The sequence below is a fragment of the Phaseolus vulgaris genome, chromosome 10, assembly GCF_000499845.2.
Source record: "Phaseolus vulgaris cultivar G19833 chromosome 10, P. vulgaris v2.0, whole genome shotgun sequence".
Classification (NCBI taxonomy): domain Eukaryota; kingdom Viridiplantae; phylum Streptophyta; class Magnoliopsida; order Fabales; family Fabaceae; genus Phaseolus; species Phaseolus vulgaris.
The window spans coordinates 32,931,656-32,955,300 of NC_023750.2; the positions used below are offsets into that span (position 1 = coordinate 32,931,656).

At 34.4% G+C, this 23,645-nt stretch overlaps 1 protein-coding gene across 1 annotated transcript; it reads left to right on the forward strand.

Annotated features, from left to right (window-relative positions):
- Positions 1–3,647: 3,647 nt before the first annotated feature.
- LOC137812618 (calcium-dependent lipid-binding protein-like) lies at positions 3,648–15,750 on the forward strand. The gene is made up of 12 exons (XM_068614740.1): positions 3,648–3,993; positions 4,151–4,284; positions 7,766–7,867; positions 7,957–8,007; positions 10,249–10,369; positions 12,926–13,044; positions 13,139–13,237; positions 13,555–13,635; positions 13,722–13,807; positions 14,150–14,375; positions 14,772–14,936; positions 15,138–15,750. Exons 2-12 carry the CDS (start codon positions 4,180–4,182, stop codon positions 15,519–15,521), a joined length of 1,539 nt encoding a protein of 512 aa, XP_068470841.1. The 5' UTR covers positions 3,648–3,993; positions 4,151–4,179; the 3' UTR covers positions 15,522–15,750.
- Positions 15,751–23,645: the final 7,895 nt, after the last annotated feature.

Sequence of the window (23,645 nt, forward strand, 5' to 3'; positions counted from 1 at the left end):
AGTTAAAACAACCGATTGTTTTGTCGAAACAACCGATTGTTTGTACTTAGGTGTTTTGAGAAAAAGATTGAAAACTGTTTTTAAAATGGTTGAACTGTTAAGTACCAAAACAACCGATTGATTCGAGGAAACAACTGATTGTTTGTTTTGGGACCATAACAGAAAAACTATTTTCTGTTTGACTGAGCTTTAAATGATTTAACTGCTTACGCTCTAGTCATTAAATGCTTTGACCAATCTTTAAATGCAATTTAAGAGTTTGTTAAGATTTGATAACAAACTACATCTTTGAATATATTCAGAAAAACAGATTTGAGAATTAATCTTTGACAAGTTTTTTATAAGAGTTTTTGAGTTTTTCAAAGAGCTGAGATTGCTAAGAGTTTGTGATTGATCAAAGTGTATGGAATAGGATTCTGCTTGTATTGATTTCAGATTATCTTCTGTAACAAGTGTAATCCTTGTACTCTGTTAACACAAGTTTCGTTTCTGTGTTTGCTGAGATTGGCTGTGTGTTCTTGAGGGGATCAAAATCAGCAATCTTAGTGTTGGTGTGTTGGCCAAGAAGAGTGTGTGTCTTGAGGTATTCAAGGTCATTCTCTTGGTTGTTGTGTAAGTGATCAAGGTGTGATTGTTTAGTGGATTTCCTCAAGGTTTCTGAGAAGACTGGATGTAGCTCTGGGTTTGGAGTGAACCAGTATAAACAACTGTGTACAATCTCACTATCCCTATCTCTTTAAATTCAGTTTTGTTATTTGATAACTGGTATAAACAACTGATTGTTTCGGTAAAACAACTGATTGTTTTTCCAGTATTGTGCTTTTGCTTTATGTTTTGGAAAAACTGATTTCTTAATCAAGGTTTTCTTGAAGTATTTTCATTCTAAGCTTAAAAGTTTCTAAAAATCTTTCTTAAACAATTCACCCCCCTCTCGTTTAAGGCCATATATTCTAACAGTTTTATCATAACGGTCAATGGTGAGGCTCTTTTAGCTTGGTGGGAGGTCAGTCAACATGATCCCATCCAAAAATGGGTGTCAATGAGACCCTCCTATGGTTAGTGAAGTGTGAGTAAAAATGTGATATTGCGATCCAATCTTCTAACTATTATGGCTTTCACTCTTGGTACATACGAGGGTGGAATTTGTCACAAACAACTTAAAGCTTTTGTTCTCCCTCATGTTGCTCCGTGGTAGGCTCGGGTGAGGTGTTTTCCAACCTTATTGCATCCGTCTTGATGATTCTCTCTTTAACTTAAACAACTATTTCCTGAATTTAACTAGCATGTTTGTTTTTTTTTTTTTTTTTTTTATAAAATTTTTTATGTTAGGCATTACTATGCAACTTGAGATAACTAGCATGTTTGTTTCACTTAAATGATTCTTTTGTATTTTAGGAGACCATTGTCGCTTGTTGTTTACCATGTTACTTGTTAGTATAGTATGACATAGAATAGTTCAGCTTAGTCCCACGCTGGATGCCAAATATTTTTATAAGACAAAAATTCTTCATAAAACCGATGTCTTGCTTCTTACTTCAAACTTTTTCTATATTATCTCATAATTCTCCTTATTTTCTTTTTAATTTGACAGACAAGTGTGTCCGTCAAAAAATACTTTAAAACTCAAATTAATTGAAATCATAAATATATAATAATGAAAAGTATATATCTTAAAATCTTCATTTGTTTATAATTTTAATATATTTGTATACCAATAAATCTAAGTTGTGTGTCAAAGTCATTACACTATACTTAATTAGCATTTAATCATTAATTACTTGCATAACATATATTATTTTATGATAAACCATAAACAATACAAATTGAAATTACCTAGCTTTTTAAAACTGTACAAGATCTAAATGAAAAAAAGAAACCTTTAGCTTATAATAAAAAAAGTAACAAAAACTTATAGAGTATAAGTACTTGAAGATGAAGCAATTGGTTTTCAAACTTGAGAAAATGCAGTTCCCTAAATATAAGGGACTATGCCTCCCTCTCTTAAGTACACATTGATGGAAGTAGGACCCAAAATGTCTTAAAGGAATATCATATTCTCATTGTCATCCTCCAGCTAACCCTAAGCTGGATATTTTTGTTAAGTCATCCCAACCTAACAAATGCCAACATGCTTTTTCACTGCCAAACCCCAATTCAAATAAATAAATTAATAAGACAAAGAAAATCCATATCAACTTTTACAATAATAAAATATCATTATAAACTATTTTAAAATGCATAGCCTTTTTCCAAGGAAAAAAAAACATCTCACCTTAACAGTGAAGCAAGTGGGGGCATGACATGATATTGTGCTTATCTTAGCCAAAGATGAATTGAAAGTACATAAACCTTGTTTAATTGGGTTTCATTTACAAATATTAAGGATAATTCATAAATATATTTTTTAATTAATTGAAACAGTTTTTAAGAGAAAATATTATTGGAACTTTTTAACACTAAAATCGTAGTAAATAGTATTTTTGAATATGATAATCCTAACAATATCAAGATTAGAACATTAATATTAAAGAGAAGAATCTAGGCCACTTTAATTCTTCTTTATACATCTAAACATTTCATACCCCTTTTCAACTAAAACTCTGATGAACTTTAAAATAAATGATATACTTCGAATGTGAAACCTTTAATTCAACAGATTTAAAGTTAAAACAAACAAAAACATTTTTAAAGAATTTTTATTTGTATTTTCTTAAAAGAACTGTTATCATTTTATTTAAAAAACATGTTTAAAAATTACAATGATTACATAATATTTTTGAATAAGGTAAAAATTAAAATGATTTAATACTTTTTGAACTCAAAAGGAACTACTTCTAATTTGGAGTTAAAAAAATGGATTGTGAGTTTACGAGGTATAATAAAACCAGAAAAAAGGTGCATTTAAAAGTGTTGTAGAAAATGAAAATAAGTGGTTCCACAGACAAAGGATATTGAATGGTAAAGGCAAATTTAGGTCCCCAAAACCCTACTCACAAAACAACTTGGTCTGAAAAGTGAAGGTAACACATGATTTTCCCCAAAAAATTGGTTTGGCTCGTGGATATGATAAGACAAGGACATTGTGGGAGTAGCAAGAAAGAGACAAATTCCAAGTGTCATCAAAGCACTGGCAATAACACCTTCCATTTTTCACTTTGGTTAGATTTTTCTTTCCATAACCAAATGGTCCAAATGGTCAACACCCCAAACATCTATTTTTCTCAATTACCTTATATCACAATAAATTTTATTATAATTATCTATAAAAAGTTAAAATTTATTGAAAATTATAAATGGGAAAATAACTTTTGCACTCTCACATGGTCACAAATCATTATATAAGTAAATGTGTTGACTTAATAAGAAAAAAAATACTAGTATCTTATAAATTAAAATTTATTAGTTTCCTAAATCAAAGGGGTGATTCACCAAAATTTGTAATTTTTAGTAAATATAATAAAAAAAAGTGTTGGTAGCATTTTTATTATAATTATACATACATGTGGTTGATAGTGTGAAACAATTTTAGCATCAAACTTGTAATAAATCTGTGTCATTTAACTTTTTATTTAGTAAACCTTACTCTTAAATTTTTTAAAAACTTTAATGAATGAAAATAATTTTAGAAGAGGTATGTGAAAAAAGGTGTTGAATAAAATTACAGAAAGGGAAGGGAAACTATAAATAAATAAATTTAGAAATGTCAACAATGTTGAAGATGTGAAGACCCTACAAGTTAGCTACTGTGCTTTTAATGCTTTTTTATAATCTTGTGGAGGGAGAGAAGATGAACCCACAGCACTGAAAGTAACGTTAGAAACGAGAAGGTTTGCATTATTCACAGCTTTGAAAGCTCACTCACACGACACTGGAAGGAATCCCTGTCCACACCTCCTACCGTTACCACAAAAATCAACACTTTGGGGTTTTCTTTTGCTTCCAACTTTTGGTCTCTCTGCAGAATCTTATTCCAATTGGCGTTCATCCTCTAGAGTGAGACCCTTTGGGCTGTTTTACTCGAATTTCATTGAAAGTTTTGTTTTTGGCTTGACTTGGATTTTGTTTTGCGGTTTCGAGGGTTGGGTTTGTGCCTTTTTCTCATGTGGGTGTCTCTGGTTTGACTTTTGGGTTTATGTTTTTGTGTTGGAAGGGGAAAGGTGGTGTTTGGCATCTGGGAAAATGGGTTTGTTTTCTGGGATTTTCATGGGGGTGGTGTTCGGCATCGCATTGATGGCTGGATGGGCGCGCATGATGAGGTACCGAAGCGCCAAAAGAGTTGCAAAGGTATGTGCGATGATGGTTTTTGTTTTCAGTTCATTCATGCTTTGACTTTTGCTTTCTTGATTCATGTTTGAGAGATGGTGAGGATTTTATGAACTAGGCAGTGTTGGGAAAAAATGTTGATGAATAGAGAACATCACGGTGGGGGAATTTTTCAATTTTGTAATTAATAGGGAAAAATGTTGATGAATAGAGAATAAAATTTGGGTGAACATTATTGGGTTCATGGGAGTATCCATAATCACTGGTAGGTTTTAATCAAGATTATCATATGGGAGTGGTGTAAGTAATCAATGTGAACATGGATCATAGGGAAACGATACTGAGTTTGATTGATGAATAGTAAACTTTAGAAGATGAAAGATTATTTCTCAAAAGAAGTTTGCAATTGGTTTGGTCAAAGAACCTTAACGAGATGCTTCAACAATTTACTGAAATTTCTGTTCAGTAAAAAGCAGAAGCAAAAACCTTATGAGTAATAATACTACTGGTTTTTCTTTTGGGTAGTTAAATAAATCTTCCACTGACTTCCACAACTGATGTGGAAATTAAGACGTCAAAATAATAACCTGTGTTTTACACTAATTATGTTAATAACCGTTAGAGACAATAATTAAGATTTTACACTATCATTAGCTTTATGGGTTGTGATTAAAATACTCAAATGTCCCTTTATATTGAAAATGTTACAATAAAGCTCTATTGCAACATTAGAGCAAACAAACGAGATTTGTGGATTTTAAACTTGTGAATTCTATTTTTTTTTTCTACCTCCTGCATGAAGTAGAGTTTTACTGTCCTCTGAATTTTAGGTTGCATGTCCTACCTGTAATGCACGTCATCATTATGACCCTCCACATTTGACAAACTCTCATTTTTCTGTTCTCTGATTTGATTTTTCATACGGACTTGAGAAGTGAACAAGTCAAGATGATGTAACACTTACTGAATAGACCTTACATTAGTTAGAGCCTCCTTTAGCTACTGTCTCATCTTAGTTTTATTTTCTGTACCCTGTTTGGACTTTTATAATAGAGAAGTCAGTGAAGTACAGCCTCTTATTCCTTCTCAACTCAAATCTATTTTTTGCTTATTCATAAGATAAGACAGTTTGGACTTTGCATTGTTCAGGCAGATTTTCTTCTAGATCCTATTTTCTATTTCCTAACTCCATGCCTAGGAATCAATGTTCCCAATTTTGGCAAGTCCATTTGAAGTCCAAATCTCCCTCAAAATAGGTTAGGTCTTTTGCCAGATAATATTACTTAACAAGATTAATACTAACAACATGTTCCATATTCAGAGGCCTCATGTGGCCCTTTCTCCTGATATTTGTACTTGTGCAGAAACAGTTTAGAAACCGTATCAATCTTTCCTTGAGTTGTAAATTAGCCATGTTCCATTGAAACAAACAATCTTTCTTTCTAGATAAGCATTATGTGAATCTGTTTTACAACTTTGGTTTGGAGCATTTTTTGGTGGTTCAGAATAAAGGTTACGGTGAAAATGAAGGAAGCTAAAAACACTAATGCTGTTTATACAACGTACAGCAGTGTGCTGTTTATCTATAGCCACTTTCCTTTGAAACAATCTTTATGGATTTTGCAACCATGTGCTGTTTATTGCAACATTCTTAAACTTTTACGGGTGTTTCTTTGCCCTTGAACTTGCTATGATGAGATAGGATTATGTTGTGGCCTCCTTTTGGTGTTTCTCATGGTTGTTTCTAGTGATAGCTTGCATTGAAATGTATGAACTGCACCTTTGCTGCATTCCTGAATCTTCAGATATGTTGTTTGCAGTATTTCGCTCTCCCTAGTTGTATTCTTCTATGCTTTCTAATAAAGTAATTTTTTTCTATTAAAAAGTTGTGGAAATTTAACACGATGGTGAGATCTCATGAATGTGATTGCTCAAAATTTAAGGGTGATTGCTTGAAAATTCTGTCACATAAGATTGATTAAAAATTACAATGATAAAAATGACAAATGATATAGTTGGGAAGGGATACAGATTTCAATGTGTTAACATTTTTGTGAGTAAATGGAATGAGATAGTGGAAAGAAATGAGATGAGGGGAAATAGTGTTCCCCTTTTTGGATATTTATAAAGGAGTTGAATTAGGATGCATGAACAGTGTAAGTCATCTGATCTGATGACAAATTGCCATGTGTAGTTCTGATTCTAAATCTCAGCCTTAAATTTTTTTAACTAAATTTCAACAGAAAATTTATCAATCAATAAATTAAATCAAAGAACCAAAATGACTTGAAATGTTCTGGTCTGAATAGATCCCATAAGTTTTGAAACGTATGTAGGAATGAGAAATAAATAGAAAGGAGAGAATTGAAATTGTGTTCTAAGCTGTTCACATTTTCTGTTTAAACAAATATCCTGTTTTAACATTTATTTTTCTAGTCTTACCTTGCATTTGGATAGAGAATTTTAAAATATCTAAGACATTCAAATACATTAAATTTGAATTTTTCTCATTTCACATTGTACAATTTTTCAACTATTTTGTTAGGATATGTCAATTCAAATTTTTGTCGTTTAGATTAAATATTTCAATTACTACTAAATGCAAAAAATTATTTAAATACCAAAAAATTGTTAATAATTCAAAAATATTAATATTGATAATATCTTTTAGTTGATATTGGTTAATATTATTTTTTTTGTCAAAATTTGTTCAACTGATACTAACGGAGCTCTTTCTTGGTTAAAGTTAGTCAAGAGTGTTTTCAGTTATCGTTGACCACAATTATTTAGGTTGACAACGATTGGAATTACTTTTACAACGTAGTTGGTTAGAGGTTCTTTTGTCCACTTTTCGATCAGTGTTAGGCTAAAAGATTTCCTCAATTGACATTGGCAAAAATAATCCTAGTTAATGTTGGCCGAAACTTTTCCCAGTTGATAAACTATTGACAAAGACTAATATTGGTGTCAATGAGAAAAAAAATTATTGCAGACATCAATTAAAAAATAATAACCACGACAGATGTCAGTATAAAAAATTTAGTTCACAGATGCCAAAAAGTAGCCTCCTTGACATTTGCCGAGAAAACCTTAGCAACGACATCAATCCCAACAATTGAGATAAAAACAAAAACTCATATTAGCATCAATAGAAAAATTCTAGTCAATGTTAACCGAAAAGAAGTTATCCCGATAATGTCTTGTTTTTAGTCAAGTCGATGATGCTCTAAACAAAATTGGGTGGAGGAGAAAATACAAAGAGGAGACACATGAATTTGAAAATATGAAGAATTTCAAATTTTTACTTTTTAGGTGAAATTTGAAATTCTTTAATTTTGAGTAATCTAATTATGCTCATAAAATTCTAGAATTTCAATTTCTTTTAAAATTTCTTACCCTAGCAACATATAAAGCATTTCGAATTATCTATAAAATTGAATTACCCTCTTAAAATTCCATATCCAAGCACACTATTAATGTTCATTATTTATTTGCTTTGCAGGCAGCTGACGTTAAACTCCTTGCATCCCTTAACAGAGATGATTTAAAGAAAATTTGTGGTGACAATTTGCCTGAGTGGATATCATTTCCTGTATATGAACAGGTGGATTTGAAATAATTTTATATAGTGCACTTATTATTCTAATATATTTGTGTAGGGTGTATGACCTTTCCTTGCATGGGCTTTTGCAGGTGAAATGGCTAAACAAGAAACTGAATAAACTTTGGCCATTTGTGGCAGAAGTGAGTATGCTTGCACACTCTGATGTATTTGTATAATGATTTGCAACGATTTGAGCAGTGTCATTCATTGACTTTTTACAAGATTTGTTTTATATGTTTGAACTTAAAAGCTCCCAAAATTTCTAGTTGGGATTGTTATTTTGTAGAATACATTTTATTTATACTTTGTTTGAAATCAAAATTAGATTTTTTATTGTTCTGAAGTCATCTTAATTGTGGTTACTCGTGGCCCACCTTAGTAACTGTCTCTTTGGTACTGTTTTATTTGCAGTCTCTAGGGTGATGTTTAGTCTCACATTTAAAGCCTATCAAGTCTGGGCTGTCCTTACTTTATAAGGGTTGAGTTAGATATTAAATCTAAATTCTGTAATGTTATTAGAGTTTATCCTAGATCTCCATTGTTGAACCACTCACATTGCTTCATACTTCAAGTCAGTAATCCAGGGTGTGAAGGGAGTGTTGGAAAATATCTGTAATTGTGATCCCATTTGGGACTGCTTTGATTATAGGCTCAAGAGTGGTGTTTAATTTCATGATACTAGAGTTATGGTTTAAATAGAGCTTATCAAGTTTGGTCAATCATTACCTTACAAATTGACTTGGTGATGTTAAGCTTAAATTCTTTCTAAATTCTGGTATTGAACTATATTGTTTTTAATACTCCAGTTTGAAAGAAATTTTTTCCTTAAGTAATCATCACGCGTTTATGACTCTCTTATTAGCAATAGCAATGCAAGAAAAATTGTGTTCCAATGATAAGTTCAATCATTGAATCATTTGATATTATCTTTCTAATTATGTATACTGTATTAATTTTCACATAAATTGGACAATTGTTAATTTGTTATCTGGCAATAACATTTATTTATACTTTTAATAGCATATTATATGTCAAAATAAATTAGTGTGATGAAGTAGTAGTTATGTTTATCTACTTTGTAAGAACTTTCAACTTAGTGGTTGGATTGGTTTATTTCATATTTTATTGGAAGTTATTAAGTGGTATAAATAATCAAGTATGAAATGTAGTGTGTTTGTTATATTTTGTTTTAGTAAATATTATTTTAAACATAATGTTTAATGAAGTATTAGGGTTTAATGTTATTTTATTGTTTTATACTTATTCAAGTCATAATGATTGACAATTTACTAGGTTAACATTCTGGTGACTTTGGCATTACATCTTTTGTTTATTTTATTATTTGGTATGCCAACTTATGAATCATTCGTTTTTTATAACATTTTTTTGGTTTCAAATTTTGGTGGGTCAATCCTATCCAATGTAGAACCCACTAGATAGGTTGAAATAAGATCCAATGTCTTATATATATAGTTCTAATGTCTTATTGGAGATACCATATCAAGTATAATATATAAGCAGGGTAACTATCTTTGAGCAAACTCTTAGGATTGAAGAAATTTAAGATGATATTATAGTTTATCTTAGCAATTGTTGTTAAGTCTATTGAGTCACTCAGTATTTGACCATCCAAAGATGTTTGGTCTCACCAACTTTACACTTGAGATATTCAATCCTCAACACGAGGAAGGGTGTGTTGGAATGAGTATGACTCATTTTGACCCATTAACCCAGCCCAACCCAAGGTTGATTTGGACGGGTTCAGGTTATGCTTTTGAAAAGTAAATTTGTTTAAAACAATTACGTATTAATAATAAACTTGTTATTTAATAGATAATATTTTGTTAAACATGATGTTATATTTAAAAAGATATTATTTATTTTATAATATATTATAAATATACCTTAATTTAAGATTGTTCTTCTTTTGTACTATTTCACTATACGTGATATTAAGATTAATATATTATGTTAAATTAACTAGAAGAGATTTGTGTCAGATAAGGACAAAGACAAACTTCTCTCAACCCACTCCTTGCAACTCCTTTGGAGATATTACATTGACTAGATATATGATCAAAATAGAATATATAAGTGAAGTTATCTGCTATTGACTTAATCTTTAGGGTTGATGTAGGTACAAATCCAAATATTAAGATTTCCAACAAATATTCTCATTTTATGTAATCTATTCCTCTTTTTTTTTAATAGTTCTATGAAAAGTTGTATGTAGTTGTGTGCTGTTCAATATGCACCATGCTATGCTTAGGCACAACCCCTTCTCTTTCTTTTGCTTTAAATTTCCTTGCAAGTATCTGGAGGTGTATTCCTTCTTTGCTTGAATACATGATTTGCTATTGATGGGTTTTGTTTGCCTATAGGCCGCAACTTTGGTGATCAAAGAATCTGTCGAACCACTGCTAGAAGAGTACAGACCTACTGGAATTTCTTCATTGAAGTTCAGCAAACTCTCACTTGGAAATGTGGCCCCAAAAATTGAAGGTAGCAACCAATAGTAATTCCTCGGCACATTCTTTCTCTAGTAAATTTACTAATTACTATTGGCTGCACTTAACTGCTTCAGCTTTTGGAACTTTTGCTTCATGACAATTTGGTTAGAAGATTATAGCTATATTTCATAGGTTCTCGTTTTCCTTTGGGTTTAGGATTTATATTTTTGTGGGATTGGGTTCTGTCCACTGATTAGTATATTCTCCTATCAAAATATAATAATTATAGGGAAAAGAATATCTTGTTTGAATTCTTTTGATTCTATAAGATAAAAGAAAAATGCTCTCATATATTTAAATCCATAATTTGAAAGCAAAAATCTTGTTAGATCAGTCCACGTCCAAAACTTTTGGAGCTAGTGAATTTTTTTTATGAAAACTGACTTTTTTCAACTTGTAAATAGTTATACTGACACTCTGCATCTGGTTTCTTGCTTCCTACTGGGGGATTGATGGATGAGAAGTCAGGATGATGGAAGCCAATTTGCAAGCTATTTAGAGGGAGGAAACCAGGGTGTTTTTAACTAGTTAAATATTATCTATAACATATACTGCTCCAATTTATCATTCTAAATTCGGGGAAACAAGTAATTTATTCAATTACCAGTTGGATCAATAATTTATGTGTGTTTTGGGTGAGCATTGACAAAATTGTTTTTGAATGAAATTGATTTTAAGTGATATAATCTATGTTTGGATGTTTTTTATTCTAGAAGTTACTAGCAAAAATTGTAGACTTTTTTATCCAACACAAAAAGGCTACTGTTTAAGAAAAAAGACACTTTGACCATGAAGATATATACCAATGCAGACTATGCAGGTTCATTTGCTAATAGAAAATCTACCTTTGAGTACTTTATGTTTCTAGGAGACTGTTTGGTAACCTAGAGAAGCATAAAACAGGATAGGGTATATCATTCAAGTGCAAAAGCTGAATTTTGCTCAAGGTGTTTGTGAAGGACTCTCGATAAAGATCATACCTTAAAATAAATGCAATTGCTTATAATCCAGTAACATGATAGAGTCAAATATATTGAAATATGCTGATGTGAGATGTATTAGGAGATGTGATGAGAGAGATAAATAGAAAGAAAAAGAAAATGGAAGAGTTTTAGGAAATAAAGTTGTCTAAAATCTTTATTCATATATTATATATACATATCTTGTGGGTGTTGCTTTCTTTTAGGGGCTGGCCATATATATAAATGTGTGCGTGTAATTTTTTCGGAGCATAAATTGAATGATAAACAATAATATTAGTAAAATTGAATGAACAATGTGATACATCTTATTGAGATTTGTTAGACTTATGTTATTGTCTTAATGTAATAAACCTTATCTTTTTTACTTATTTATTTTTTCATGCAACATTTTCAAATACTTATATAGTTATATATTAGGGGCTTTATCTATTATTCCTCTATGGACTTATAAGGTGGAACCAAACATATGAACATCTATTTAAAATCATGTTAGCTCAACTAGAGAATCCAACATGAAATTAAATGTGCACTAAATTGATCATGAAATCCTAGATAATCTGAGTTGAATCAGTGGTCTTTATCTTATGTTTTTTTTTTCTAAAGAATTATTTTTCATAGTTTAGAATGTATTTGTTACCCTTAGAAAATGGCTTAGGCATAACTCAACTTCACAAAATCGATTTGTATGGTAAAGTTTACATCAATTTTTATACTACAATTTAACCATATCTTTAGTTGATTACAAATCTTTAACACACCTCATCTTGTCATGGATTGAACATCTTGAATGTGGGACTAGAAATTTATGGATGATCTGATAGTGACCTAATAGTGAGTGACACGATAGGCCTAATGAACCTTGCTATGATTGACTCTAATACCATCTTAGAAAGTGATTAAGGCCTAAGTCAACCTCACAAAATGAGTTTGTAAAGTGAGGTTTACATCCATACCATCTTAGAAAGTAATTAAGGCCTAATTCAACCTCACAAAATGAGTTTGTAAGGTAAGGTTTCTATGCACTTACATACCATAATTTGGCTATATCTTTAATCGACAGGGGATTTCGAAGAGTTTCATATTTTCAAAATAATTAGCAAAGGTGAAAAGAATCTAAAATTTTGTTAAAATCTGAAACTATGATTAAAATCTTATTTGAATCAGCTGTTGTAAAAAAAATTATTATATGATTTGAAATCAACATAAATTAGTTTTTGTAATTTGAAAAAATATTAAGACTATTTTATCTCAGAATTACCTCTTTTTTATCTTTAACAAATTGACTCTCGGTAAACTATATGAAATGGATAATAAAAGAAATCAGTTTAATGTGGTTCAAGGATAAATGAAATCCTTTTTCTCATACTCAACATAAGCCTTGGACAGTAATGTCTAAATACAGTATTTGAAAATGTTGCATTGATGAAAATGTTATTCTACTGTTGACATAGGTGCATAGCATTCAATAAAACCGATTAAAATTATGTGTTTCTTTCCCTTTATCAAATTTTCCTCTCATTTAATATGTTAAGAATCTGTATATGCATAATTCTTCATCCATGCAGGTATTCGTGTTCAGAGCCTTACCAAAGGTCAAATCATAATGGATATTGATTTCCGTTGGGGTGGTGATCCTAGTATTATTTTGGCTGTTGAGGCTGCACTTGTTTCAATCCCTATTCAGGTAAGACTTAGGTTGGCAGTGTATTTTTTCTTGAATTTCATCACATTCCATGTACAATTTGTCAACATTAGACTTTTATTGCCTTTGGTTTCAGTTGAAGGATCTACAGGTTTTCACCATTATCCGTGTTATATTCCAACTTGCTGAAGAGATCCCTTGCATTTCTGCTGGTGTTGTAGCTCTACTTGCTGAGGTAATCTTTACAACGAGGAGGGAGAGGAAAAGGAAAAAATGATGGTAGACAAAGTGTCCCTTCATATCAAACGTGTTAAATGTATTTAAATATCAATTTAAGTGAATTGCCAGAGTGATAACAATATTAGGATGATACACTTCTCAAAGATTGTGAATGGGGTGACCTAGTGTTAATAACCAAAAACTGTTTTATTTTTGGCCTAAATGTGTATTTTAATTGATTCTTGAAAACTCTTCTCAGCCTTGCCACATGATCCCCCCGAAACTTTTTTTCTCAGTCTCTGAATTCTGACTTTTTCATTAAAATACAATCAGCCACAGCCAAGGATTGATTATACCCTGAAAGCTGTTGGTGGAAGTTTAACAGCTATTCCTGGAATCTCAGATATGATTGATGTGAGTAATCTATTTAATCTACTGCATCTTTCCCTTGGGGCTCTTTGAAGTAGCATTTATAACTCAATTTATCCACCATTTTATAGGATACTGTGAAATCAATTGTTACTGATATGCTCCAATGGCCTCATAGGATTGTGTTTCAAGTTGGTGGTATTCCTGTTGATATCAGGTAAATGTGAATCGTCAAGAAGTTTTAGCTTTTAGATTTATTCTTTCTGATTGCAGATTAAAAAATGACTAGGTATGTTGCTATATCCTTTTAACAAAATTTTACATTTTATTTTGAAATTTGTGTGAGGAACAAAACAACAATATAGCCTTAAGGAAATAAATCTGCGGTTATGAGATTCTTTCTTGTGAGTAAGCAGGTGTTTCTCGTGCTTCTTTCAAGCAAATAACCCTCTTCTAAACCCCACCTTTGAAGAAAATAAACTGGGAATGTCAATTTCAATGCTAGTGCTCAAATATGTTCACAGTCACACTACATAAACAGCACCTTTTTTTCTTGCAGTGATCTGGAGCTTAAACCCCAGGGAAAACTTTCAGTGACTGTAGTGAAAGCCACTGCTTTGAAGAATATGGAAATGATTGGAAAGTCAGATCCTTATGTAGTCGTGTATATTCGACCATTGTTCAAGTATAAAACCAAAGTTGTTGATAACAACTTGAATCCTACTTGGAATGAGAGATTTGAGTTGATTGCAGAAGACAAGGAGACCCAATCACTCATTCTTGAGGTTTACCATACCAGTACTTTATCTCCTTTTTATGCTGCAGTATATGCCTCCTTTCTTAGGGATATGCTGTGACATTTTTGTTTTCTTAAATATATGCCCTTAAATTATGCTAGTTACTTACTGAAGAATTGGAAACAATTATTTTCATATATGCTCAATATGTATGAAGATGAAAATCTGGTTAATTACCTGCTCGTATTTCTGATATTAACAGAGGTTGTGTATCTTTGTTTAACCTGGTTGAAACCTAAGGATTTTATCCATCTTTACAGAGTTGTAGCGGTTATTTGATTTGAAATCTAATGTTTTTCTCCCTATAACTTAACATAAACTGTTTCTATGACTCGATTTGTTTAAGAAAATTAACACAAATGATGTCCATGACTCCTCAAACAGGTTCTTGATAAAGATATTGGTCAAGATAAGCGATTGGGAATAGTACAGGTACCCCTTAATGATCTAGAAATACAAACTGAAAAGGAGATCGAGTTGAGGCTGCTACCATCACTTGATAGATTGAAGGTGAAAGATAAGAAGGATCGAGGAACCTTGACAGTAAAGGTACTTGTAATATTCTATTGTACTTGGCAGTGACAATATTATGGAGCTTTGCGGGGGGGTATACATAGATGTAGATGAAAACTAAGAAAAAGAACATCTAAATTTTTTTTCTCTTCCCTTCAGATGTTCAGATCTTACAACCATTTGGTCACTTGTAGCTATCTTAGTTGATTGAAAATCATAATCATGTTTCAATTTCAGGTTTTATACTATCAGTTTAACAAGGAAGAACAATTGGCTGCACTAGAAGCAGAGAAAAAGATACTAGAAGAAAGGAAGAAACTGAAAGAAGCAGGAGTGATAGGAAGCACAATGGATGCACTAGACGGAGCAGTATCAGTGGTAGGATCTGGTGTTGGACTGGTTGGTACTGGTGTTGGATTGGTTGGTACTGGTGTTGTCAGTGGCATTGGTGCTGGAGCAGGGCTAGTTGGCAGTGGTTTTGGAGCAGTTACCAGTGGATTGAGCAAGGCAGGGAAGTTCATGGGAAGGACAATCACAGGGCATAGTGGCTCCAGAAAGAGTGGCTCTTCAACTCCAGTCAATAATGCACAGGAGAATGGTGGTGGTGCAAAGCCTCTTTGATTCTTTCCTTTTTATTGTAAGACTAATGAATGAACCCTTGCAGCTTCAAGCTTTGATGATAATAGATAGATTACCTGTGTATTTGTTGCTTTCTTTTCTTACCATAATGTTTTCTCCATGGCTGTTATAAAGCTTTCTCCATGGTTCTGTCATTTACCTGAATTTGTATTTAAACTTTGTAAACATTTCTTATTTAGTTCAGTCACGTTATGCAACAAATTGTTTGACATGGACTTGTTATGAAACTTTAAAATGCAAAAGAAGGCCTATTTATTGGTAATATGCTTATAAAAACTCACTAGATTAGACTTCATGTGATTTTAAATATGAACTATGACCTACTTCATGAACAAAATAATGACCATATTCAGGTCATAATGTGACACATCAACCAACAACAATGGAGTTTTATAGTGTTTATAAAACATTAAACTTCAAAAACTTTGTGAGCCAGTTCAAATTTCATTGACATTAGTTGGTTGTGAGCAATTACTGTTATCAGTTATAAAATAATCACATAACAAAGAATAATTAATACATCTATTGAGTATAACTATTTATATACCGTTTTTAATTATAAATTGTGTTTATCAGGTTTATTTGTTTTATAATAATTATCTTAAAAATTATACTAAAAGCAGATTTTTGAATGGTTAAAATACGAAGGTCTTTTAAGTCACACTTTTGAATAGGATGTGAGATATTCTTTCAACGAAGGCAATTACTTCCTGCACCATATGCACCCAACTCAAAATTTAAAATTCAAACATTGTCCTTGATTTTTTTTTTGCTTACAGATGCACAAATCAGGGAGTAATTTTTATGCATTCTGGATTTTGAAATTCGGAAGGTTGTTTTTGTATTGGTTGATTCTTTTTGCACCATATCAATACACTGAGGTGAAATGTCTGTTTTATCCTTAATGATTTAAAGTTTTTGCCTTCCGGATATTTATATCAGTAAGTCAAATCACAAAGTTTTGGATATACAAATTTGGAACTAATATGTCACTTCTGGATTTCACCATCCATAAGCTTATATGGACAACATAAATGACCTTCCGGATGTGAAAATTCTTAAGCAAACATAATGAGTTTCGGATCTCAATCCTCAACACCATTCACAGCACACCATTCCGGATATGAAAATCCATAACTCATAACTCACTTCTGGATATGATAATCCAGATAAGCTTCCGGATGGTGAAATCCAGAAGTGACATATTAGTTCCAGATTTGTATATTCGGAATTTTGTGATTTGACTTACGAATATAAATATTCGGAAGGAAAAATTTTTAAATCATTAAGGACAAAACGGACATTTCACCTCAGTGTGCCGCATCTATTTGTCAGCATTCATTACCTATACTTGTGTTTTTCCTTTGGTCTTTGGAAATGAACCTTCACATCTATTTAACACTTATTAAGTTAATGTCCGGTGAGAATTTTCCTTAGATTTATCACCTAAATTGCTTAAGAATCTTGATCCTAATCCTCAGAAAGTGTCACCTAATGAATCAATCTAAAATCAACTCACATCACTCGGGGATTGAGATTAACCAGCGCGACTGCATGCTCAGCCGGCCGCGTCTCTCTCCAGGGAGATCTTTGCCTTCGAGGAGTCTTACGCCTTGGTGACCGACTGCCTCGTGTCTCTCGCCGGGTGGATTCCAACCTCAAACTCTCTACGTAGCACTCCTTGGCTACCTTCTGATCGACATGCACCGACAGAATATCCTTCGATGGCGATGGGAACTTCATTGCGAGGTGCGGAGTAGAGACGATCGCCCCAAGCTTATTTAGAGACGACTGGCCGAGCAATATGTTGTACGAGGTATTGACATCAATAACCAGATACCGTATATTCAGAATCTTGCATGCCTTGTCTTTGCCGAAGGTTGTGTACAGTTCAATGTACCCTTTCGTTCCTACTCGCTCTCCGGAGAAACCGACCTCATGGTTGTCGTACGGGGTCATATCCTCTATGGGAATCTTCATTGCTTTGAAAGTCTTCTAGTAGAGGATGTCGACCGAGCTACCTTGGTCGACTAGGGTCTTCATTATGGTGAATTTGTCTATATCGACAGATATCACCGTCGGGTCATCCTACGAGGGGTCAACACCTTAGAAGTCGTCGCCCGTGAAGGATATGGGCGGCATCCCTGGACGGATGAAGACGACATTCACTTGAAGCACCGCTTGAAGGTGCTTCTTCCTGGCACTGTTAGAGGTGCCTCCTTCTTCGAATCCTCCGGCGATCGTGTTTATCACCACACGACCGTCATGCCTTTCTTACCTTGGGGGGTCGCACCTTTCGTCCCTTCTCCCACGACGCTCTCGTCTTCTATCATCATCCTTTCCTTCTGGGGGAGTCTAGTCCTTCTTCTTGGAAGGTTCCTCTTTGCATGAGGAATGTCCCGTTCGTTGGCCGCTTTGAACAAATCAGCGCAAGTGCCCGACCTGAATAAGTTCTTCTATTTTGTCTTTTAGGGCCTGGCACTCCTCGGTCGTATGACCGATATTTTGGTGATACCGGCATTTCTTGCTACGGTCGACATTATCTGGACTCATGGTCTTTCTTGGCGGTGGAATCAATTTCGCACTCAAGGCTTCCTGCAAGATCTTCCCCTGGTCGGCGTTTAAAGTAGTGTAACGCGAAAACCGGGGGCCTATGTTATCCCTCCTAGAATCTCCTTGTCCGGACTTCCCCTAGCGGTCCTTGTTCTCTTTCCTTTCCCCGCTCGCCTCAGCGCAGGCTTGGTTTTTGTATTCGCGTAACTCTTCGAGTTGCTTGTACTTGGCGGCTCGGCGCCTTAGTTCATCCAGACTAGCATTCGGCTTCATGCACAAATTTTCCGCAAAGGGACCCGGCCGAAGGGTCGTCAACATGTGGTGCATTGCCACATCAGGGCTGAGGTTCCGGATGCTCATCACAACTTTCCCGAATCTGTCTATAAACTTCCTCAACGATTCACCCTTCTCTTGGCGGATGCCGACCAATGCGATGGATGTCAGGTGGTGCAGCCGACTGGTCGCAAACTAGATGTCGAACTTAGACACCAGTGTCTCGAAGCAGTTGATCGTGTTGAACAAGATGCTTTGATGTCTCCAAATCCAAGTGGAAAGCTTGAAGACCTTGGTGCTGGGTGTGTGTGTTGTCTAGTTGTTTGAAACTTGTTAATTAACTCCTTAAGATGATCCAAGTTCATTTGAATCTTTAATCATTTGAAAAGATGGGTTTTCTAAAAAGTTGTTGAAATTTAAACAGGTTGAAATTTCGAATAAATAGGTTGTTTTACCTTAGTGGATTTTGAAAAGGTTTTGAAAAGCTGTTTGACTTTGCTGTCAAGTCAATTCAACTGGTTGTTTCGATAATTCAACCGATTGTTTTTCTGAAAACCTCAACAGAATTCTGTTAAGTGGTTTTAATCTATTTTAAATGATCCTAACTACATTGGCTCCTTTATTAAATGTTTTTAACAACTTGGTTGGTCTATATAAAGGTGGTTTTACGCTCCTAATCTTGGAGTAAGAAAGAGAGTTTATCAAAAATAGTTTTTCCAAGATTTGAAAGTGCTTTGGATCATTCTTAAGTGTGTGGAATAAGATTGGGTTGTACTTCTGAACTTTAAGCTTTGTAATACCCATGTGTATTCTATTTCCTTCTTCCTTGATTACTGTATTTTTGTATTTGTGTTGCCAATGAGTGTTGCGTGTTCTTGAGGGGTTCAAGATCAACACTCTTGGTGTGGTTTGCCAAAGGTAGTATGTTTCTTGAGGGGTTCAAGGTCACTACTTTTGTGTGTGGTGTTGTAATCTGGTTTTGATTGCATAGTAGATACCCAGAGGTTTCTAGGGATTGGATGTAGCTCTTGGGGTATGGGTGAACCAGTATAAACTGCTTATGTACTTTTCTCTTGCTTTGATCTCTTTTAAATTCTGTTTTTAAGTTGTTTTAAATACTGCTGGTATAAACAACCGATTGAATCGAAGAAACAACCGGTTGTTTTTCTGTGTTTTGCTTTAAAACAATTTTGGTTCTTGGCTTTCTTGGTTCCTTTCTCTGTAATTCTTCATTGAGATTCATTAAACCTTCAAAGTTTTCGAAAATCCTTCTGAAACAATTCATCCCCCTCTTGTTTAAGGCCATATATATTCTAATAGATCGAGTTGGGCGGGAGCTTGGTAAACCAGCTTAGCGCTCCCCCCTTGAGAGATATAGGGAACACTCAGTAAAGGACGACATCATCCGTCGTATACAAGCTCATGTGTGTAGTGTACACATCCATGTGCTCATCCGAGTTGGTCGTGCCATCATAGCGGTCCCTGTTGAACCCCTTCCACTTGTCCAGGAGGGGTGCCTCCATGATCAGGTCAGTGAATGGGTGGCAGCGACTGGCACTGACAGTTCCAGCCGTATTCATTGACTTGCTAGGACGAGATTCACCGTTCATCTCCAATGTGTAAACCTTGTCTTTTGGCCCTTCAAAAGCCTTTGGGCTGTCGTTGGTGGCGAAAGACCTCTCCACCACATTGGTTGGTCGACCAAACTGTTGGTCGACCAACCTCTTCATCTCCTCGTTCTCCCCCTTGAGGTTCCGCATCTCCTCCTCGCTCTTCCTTGTAGACTCCTCATGACTCCTCTTCATTTCCGCCATCTCTTTCTGCAGGGCCATTAACATTTCCATTTGATCGGCGTCGGACATCTTATCACTGGCCATACTGCACGTTGAAATCGTCTTTCGTCTTCTTAACACAAGAGCTCTCTCAGCCCCACGGTGGGCGCCGATTGTTCTCGTTCGGGGTAAGGGGCCTTGATAACGATTGCTTTTGTCTCCACTCGGTCGGTCGCTGCGCTCTTTATCCTCCCTTTCTTCCACTTCCTCCTCTCGGTCGTCCGGTTGTGTAGGCTCGGATGTACCTGCAAAAGGTACTCTGACGATCAAGTCAACTAAGGTGCTCAGAATCCGATTGTCAGAACTGGTGATAATGACGTACCTGATTCTTGAAATCTGTGCTATTTATATTACCTTGATGGACCTTGACTTATGGGCCGGATTAATGTCTTGGGCCGTGATTAAGGCTTGCTAATTAATCCCTAATCATGGATTAGGAGCGTTGACTTGGTCGACCTATGATAAGTCGATCGGCATGGTGTCAACCTTGGATGGGGTCCACGTATGCGAGTGGTTTCATGACCGACCGTTTAGTCCGGGACATGGGCGTTCGTCATCTGGTAGGGCGGTCACCCAACCCCTACTAGTACATATTCCTTTCATTTTTAATAAAAAAACAAAAAATAAAAACCAGGAACAACCGAATTTGACTTGTTTTCCATTATAATTAAACTCAATCATGTTCAAAATTTGGTTATTCGAAAACCAAATTTTAGTACAATATGTTATTAGGATAAAAAAGAGTTAAAGTGTGTTATTTAAAAAAAAATAAAAATCTTAATGTGCTCTTTCTATCTTCAAGAACTTCTCCATAATCATTATTAATATAAGTAAATAATTGTTAATTTCCATCCACCTTATAGAAAATTTCCAAATTTTGAGTAAATGGGCACTGTTTTAACTAACAAAATGTGCATTGTTTGGTCTTTCTTTAGGGTACATAAGGCTTCATACATGTTGTTTGAAATGAGTGTTATCAACTTCCGCTCATTTTCCTTATTTTCACAACTTAGTACCTTTAATACTATTAATCTATGAAATCTATCACTAATGTTTTTTTGCTAAATGAAAACTTTATTATTGTCATTCATAGTAGTCTTAAACTCTTCAAACATCCTTTCATCATTGTTAATGTGCTACCGGATGGCCGAATATCCGCATGGCCGAATATCCGCATGGCCGGTTAGCTGGCAAAGAGCTACATTAAACCAGAACCACGTGATTAAGTGTAAGTAAGGCAGATTAAGTGCAAATCATGATTAAAGTATGATTGGACCCTCAGTTGGACCCAAAAACAGGTCCACAACAACTACAACCCACTAAGAGTAGTATAAATAGTGGAAAAGGCACAACACCCAAGGTAATTATTCACTCCTTACTCTTTTAGCACTTAACTCTCAGACTAAATTGATTGTCGGAGTGCCTTTACAGGTACCTCCCCCGATTTACTGTACTCAGAGAACAAAGGAAGTCCAACCAAGAGACTATAAGAAGGTAGCCAGACCAAGAGGCCGAAAGGACAAGAAGATTGCAGCAGAAGGAAGTGTTTTACAGAGTCCCAACTTTGTAAGAACATTTTTGGCGCCCACCGTGGGGCTGAAAGGAAACCCCACGAAATATCGGCATGGTAACCACGAGGAACATGACAGGCAACGACAAGAAGATGCAAGGAGAGAAAGAAAATTCTCGGCCATGATCGATTGATGTGAGTTGATTTTAGATTGATTCATTTGGTGACACTTTCTTATAATTAGGATCAAGATTCTTAAGCAATTTATGTGAAGAGCCTAAGGAAAATTCCCACTGGACATTAACTTAACAAGTGTTAATTAGATGTGAAGCTTCATTTCCAAAGACCAAAGGAAAAACACAATTAAAGTGATGAATGAATGATGAACAAGGTGCGGAAATGCAGAATTAAAAACACAACACAATTCAAAATGAAGAACACTAAACAAGAACATAAACTGAATAGGAATAAGAACAAGACATGATATAATTTCAGAAATTAAGATGGAATGGAATGGAATTGAAAGGATGAGTGAAGAGGAAACTTATGCGGAATGAAGATTGGAGAGGATTCACGCCACTTGGAAGGTGATTTGCTCCAAGACGAGTGAAGAATGCCGCCACTTGAGAGCTTCCAAACACTCACAAGATAAGACTAAGCTAGGAGAAACTATTCTCACTACTCTCACACAATTTGTGCAGAAATTCTTTACTTCAAATTCAAGTTTTTTTTACAAGAGCCAAGCATCTCTATTTATAATGTGAGAGGGCTGAAATTAAAGTGGGAAAATTCAAATGAGAAGCATTTGAATTTGGTGCCTACTACATGTCACAAGGGAGGTCTGACTTGATTTCTTACTTTGGCACCTCCTAAAACTACACCCACACCTTTTTATGTCACATGAAAGGTGTGACTTAGTTGTGTACATTAACACCCCCTATTTTTATGTCTACACCTTGTTTTTATTTTCTACTAAAACTACTCTAAAGAGATTACAAAAAGTGACATCAATTGATGCTCATCTCCTAAAGCCTTGGCCTTGCTCCTAGTAATTCTTTGAGGCATGAGTTGCTTGGGCCTTATGTTGGGCTTGGGCTTTATTGGGCTTGAGCCTCATCTTTTTAAGAAGACTAATATGAAGAACTTCAAATGTTTTGGCCCTTGTCCATTCCTCCTATTAATGAAGTCTTTATTTGCTTGTTGAGATCACCCTTCAAGTTTAGCATCCTTGGTCGTCTTCATGTGTTGCTGGGTCACATCATGCCCCAAGTTGGAGAGAATTTGACCACGAATTCAGTACTCCTGCATATAATAAAGTTAGTTTGCTATCAAATAAAATAGTGGAAGAAAATAAAGGCAAACTTGACTTAGCATATTTAAACGTTGGGAGTTCAGAAAAAGAAGTCCTATAAACAGACCATGTTGGAAAAAATTGTTTGGGAATGATGATATTCTTTGGAAAAAGTCCTCTTAAAAGGTAAAAACCATTAAGAGGTATGTAAAAATCACCCCTAACATTCTTTAACCAAGATGGTGTGAAAGTAGGAGCCTTGAGTAATGAAAAAGACAAAGAAGAAGAACACCTTGGAGGCACAAGCTGAGGCATAGCACGAGTCAACAAGATTGATTGAGTTGATAAGGTATTGAGACTTGGTTTATCATTTCTTTCTTTCTCTTTTTCAGTTTCTCTTTTGTTTTTCATATTTAATTGGTCCTCATGGACCTCTCTTGAAGAAAGAGATTTTAAGGTGATCTTACGCCCATGGAAGGTAAAAGAAATGTTATTAGTAAGACCATCATGTAAAGTCTTTTTATGAAATTGCCATGGCCTTCCTAGAAGAATATGTGATGGAGATCAAGTAAGAGAGGATTTTACTAATGGAGGAAGTGGCCATCCACCCAAACATTTAAAGTTCTTCCTTCTAGTCTTCTAAAAAA